This window comes from Brassica oleracea, unplaced genomic scaffold (assembly GCF_000695525.1).
Source record: "Brassica oleracea var. oleracea cultivar TO1000 unplaced genomic scaffold, BOL UnpScaffold01948, whole genome shotgun sequence".
Lineage (NCBI taxonomy): Eukaryota > Viridiplantae > Streptophyta > Magnoliopsida > Brassicales > Brassicaceae > Brassica > Brassica oleracea.
The window spans coordinates 1-3,519 of NW_013618479.1; the positions used below are offsets into that span (position 1 = coordinate 1).

General features: G+C 40.3%; 2 protein-coding genes across 2 annotated transcripts; both read right to left on the reverse strand.

Annotated features, from left to right (window-relative positions):
• Window positions 1-5: 5 nt before the first annotated feature.
• LOC106321547 (probable CCR4-associated factor 1 homolog 11) lies at window positions 6-666 on the reverse strand (the record flags this gene model as incomplete). Its single annotated transcript, XM_013759801.1, has 1 exon — window positions 6-666. A coding segment is annotated over exon 1 (486 nt), but the record flags the coding sequence as incomplete, so codon positions are not given.
• Window positions 667-1,384: 718 nt separating this feature from the next.
• LOC106321548 (PHD finger protein MALE STERILITY 1-like) lies at window positions 1,385-3,513 on the reverse strand (the record flags this gene model as incomplete). Its single annotated transcript, XM_013759802.1, has 2 exons — window positions 1,385-2,861; window positions 3,266-3,513. Coding segments are annotated over 2 exons (1,668 nt in total), but the record flags the coding sequence as incomplete, so codon positions are not given.
• Between the last annotated feature and the right edge of the window lie 6 nt (window positions 3,514-3,519).

The following is a 3,519-nucleotide window of genomic DNA, read 5'->3' on the forward strand; positions in this document are numbered from 1 at the left end:
TTGCAGATCAGCCCCGACGACATCATCAGCTCCGCGAACCTCTCCGACACGACCCCTTCGCTGCGGTTACGCTCGAAATCGATCCCGTGACGGCGGAGGAGCTCGATCGAGTCCGCCGCGTGGGGGTCGCGGTCCACGTCGAAGTCGCGGAAGTTGAACTCCCAGATGAATTGACGCCCGTCGCCGCCGAGATCGGGGAGGTTGCCGTCGGCGTCGGAGAGAGTGAGGCCGACTTGGATGAGGCTGAGAGAGTCGACGTTGGATTTGAGAAGGTTGTAGAGATAACCGGGGTTTCCACGGCGGAGAAGAGCTGGCTCCGCCTTGTGAATAACGCCGGGAAACTCGGTGTCCATGGAGATGAAGGGGAAATCTTCGACGATTCGGCTAATCAGCTCAAACTCAGAGTCGAGATTCTCAGCCCAGACCGAACGAATCACGATTGATCCGGTACGATCGGAGAGATCTGCATCAGGAGGATCCATCATCGTCATCGATTCAAATCGTATACAGTCTGAAACTCCGTCTTCTTGATGTGCTTATATATTTCTAAGTTTGGTATCTGCAGTATATATAATAAGTGTTGTAGTGTGTGAGATACGCGTCTTGGAGACGCTTTGACTCTCGTGTTTGTTACAAACGCAACTTCTGTGTATCTAGACTCAGTCAGTCCAAGTTGGCTTTTATCTTGTACCCAATCATTGCATTTGCACACCTAAAGTCGTTATAATTTAATTACATCTCTATTCGTTACGAGTTGCGATACGAGGGATATGTCAGTGCGGTTAAGGTTACAAACAATGAATGTCTAACGCATTAAAGATTATATTTTGTAGAAAAGGTAACGTTTGGTATAATAGTTGGTTGGTCTAATGATGATTCATCTCCTTTTTCTATTTCTAGGATGTACATTATAGTAGTTTATACGATATGGATAATGGATTGGAGTTGAATTAGTTATGCATATAGAATTTTACTCTCTTGTCCCAGGTAAAATGATGATCTCATCGTTACACATTAGGCAGAAAAGATAAAGTCGAAGATCTTTCCTTGAGCTCCTTTGATTTATCAAAATTAAAAGTAGATTGACCATAGATAATTTACTGTTGTAATCGGTATAGGGATATGATGAATCCAAGGTAAAATTATTTTTGGAATGAAAAAATGAGATGATATATAACATGAAAATAAAAACTCAACTATTAGTGGACTATTGAATTTCTTTCCTTTTACATATTCAGCAACATTTGATACATGAAATATATTTAAAGAAAATTAGAAATATTTATTTTTTTCATGTAGAAAATTGAAATTGTTTTAAACCTTTGTTCATTATAACTGGTTTATTATTTTTATCTGATCTTTTCTCAAATAAACACACGTGAGGAATATAATTATTTTATGAAGTATAAATAGAAATCAAAGCTTATAACATGATTGGTTTTCAAGGCAAAAAAGAGAGAGGAATAAGATGTTGATCACAGCTTTGACAAAGAAAAATGAGAGGAACTTCCTCGTTATGTTGAACACCAACACACCTTGTGTGTTGCCATACTTCACAAATATCACAACACACCATCCTCTCTCCATCTTCCTCCTTCGCTCCACATTCACACTCGATCCTCTTATCCTTCTTCTTACTATCTTCATCATCATAATACTTCATCACTTCAATGTTCATCATCACTCCTACATTCCCATCTAACACCAATCCTTTGTTCCCATTCAATGCCATTTCATCGACCCATGGAGCCATCTCCCTTTGATTATCCACCACGACGTCTCTTAGTTCCCAATAGATCTCTCTGAACACTCTCTCTGCCTCTCTATACACTTCACTCATTGTTGCATTTTTGTTCACCACTATGCATTCTTGTGGAGGCATCTTTATGTCGTTGTTATGATGATGAGATTTCCACGCGATTGTGCAGAATATTCCTAATTTGCCACCTCCATCTAACTGAATTGTTTTCATCAATGTATCTCTGATGTAGTGATACTCTTTGATGAAGTACTTAGCGTCGAGGATAGCCCTTGAAGCCATTCCGATTTGGTTCAATATGCCTATGGGGCCTAACACTCCCTTGTAGTCCATAAGAATGTGTTTGTAAAAGTATACCATGTCTTTCATCACTTGACCTCTTGTGATCTTGTTATGTCCGTTCGTCGTGGTAGTAGTCTTCCCCATTTGATATTGATTTTGAAGGGTTGTGAGTTCATGGTTACTACTTGGTAATAAATTTGATATGTCCTCCAAGCAATACTCTAGCACTTTCTTCACCGGGTTTAGACTACGTCGGACCAAATAGTTCCCGACCACTTGGTTACCGAGCGACTTCAACACGAAGTCAAGCAAACCCGTGTCCCCGATGTAATTTCTAGCTGCGTCCCTCACTTCTTGTCTCGATATCCACCGGCATTCGACCCTTTTCAAAGACTCTATAACCACTTTAATAGCCATTTGAATCCGTTTTTGAGACCATCTACAGTTGGTACTATCAATGGAGATGATTTGGTTTCGGGAGTTATTCATGTAGTTGTCTCTTGGAAGACGCGAATGGAGATGAAGCATGAACATGAAGAGATCACTGAGAGTAATCAATGGCTCGGTGGATAAAGTTTGATACCTTGACAAGAGGATTGGAGTCTCACGGTTAAGGCTGGTTAGGTGATGGTTAAGCAAACACAAGGGTACGTAGCGGACCGACTCAAGTGCCTTCTCGTAAATCTTTTGAGTCACTCCGTATGTCCCTGACCCGAACCGGTAACCCCAACGACCGAACCACGGCTCTCCTTTTGCTACTCCATGCAGCAGCCTCAGTTCCATCCCTTTCTTGTGCGATGCATCGTTCAACCCTATTTTCCTATATCCAACATATATACCATAACATAATAAGATACAAATAATTGTTACCATTTCTAATAAAATGGCCTAATATGTGAAATTTATAACTAAAAGCAAAAGAGAAAATTCGAATAATATCTATAATTCGAAACTAAAATCCAGAATTTCGTCCCAAGTTCTATAAAGTGGTGGTTTCTTGAGTTAACAAAGTTACTAGTATGGTTGAAATTGCTCTCAACCATGTGTTGAATCTTTAAAGCACTTGACTACCATGAATTAAATGGTTAAAAATCCAAACTTTATTATTTATGACAAGTCATAGAATTCTGCTGAATGGTTTAGTACCATATGATATGTATCACGTGAACATTGCACAACGTATACAAATATAAAAGATGATAATTATAATCTTAATACGTATACCTGGCCTTTAAACCAGAGCAGAGGCGATCCCACAACTCCATGACTTGATGACCGGTTAAGTCGGAACCGGACTCGATGCCATTGATTGAGAGCAAGTGACCAAATCCGTTGGAGTGGAAAAAGCCGTGAAGGACATGGCCTTGAAGTTCCACAAGATGGGAGAGGCTTTCTTTTTCGGGAGAAACCAAGATTCCTCCTTCTAGTTTTAGAAAGGCGGCCATTGTTTCCTTTGAGGGGATCACGAAATGGTACTT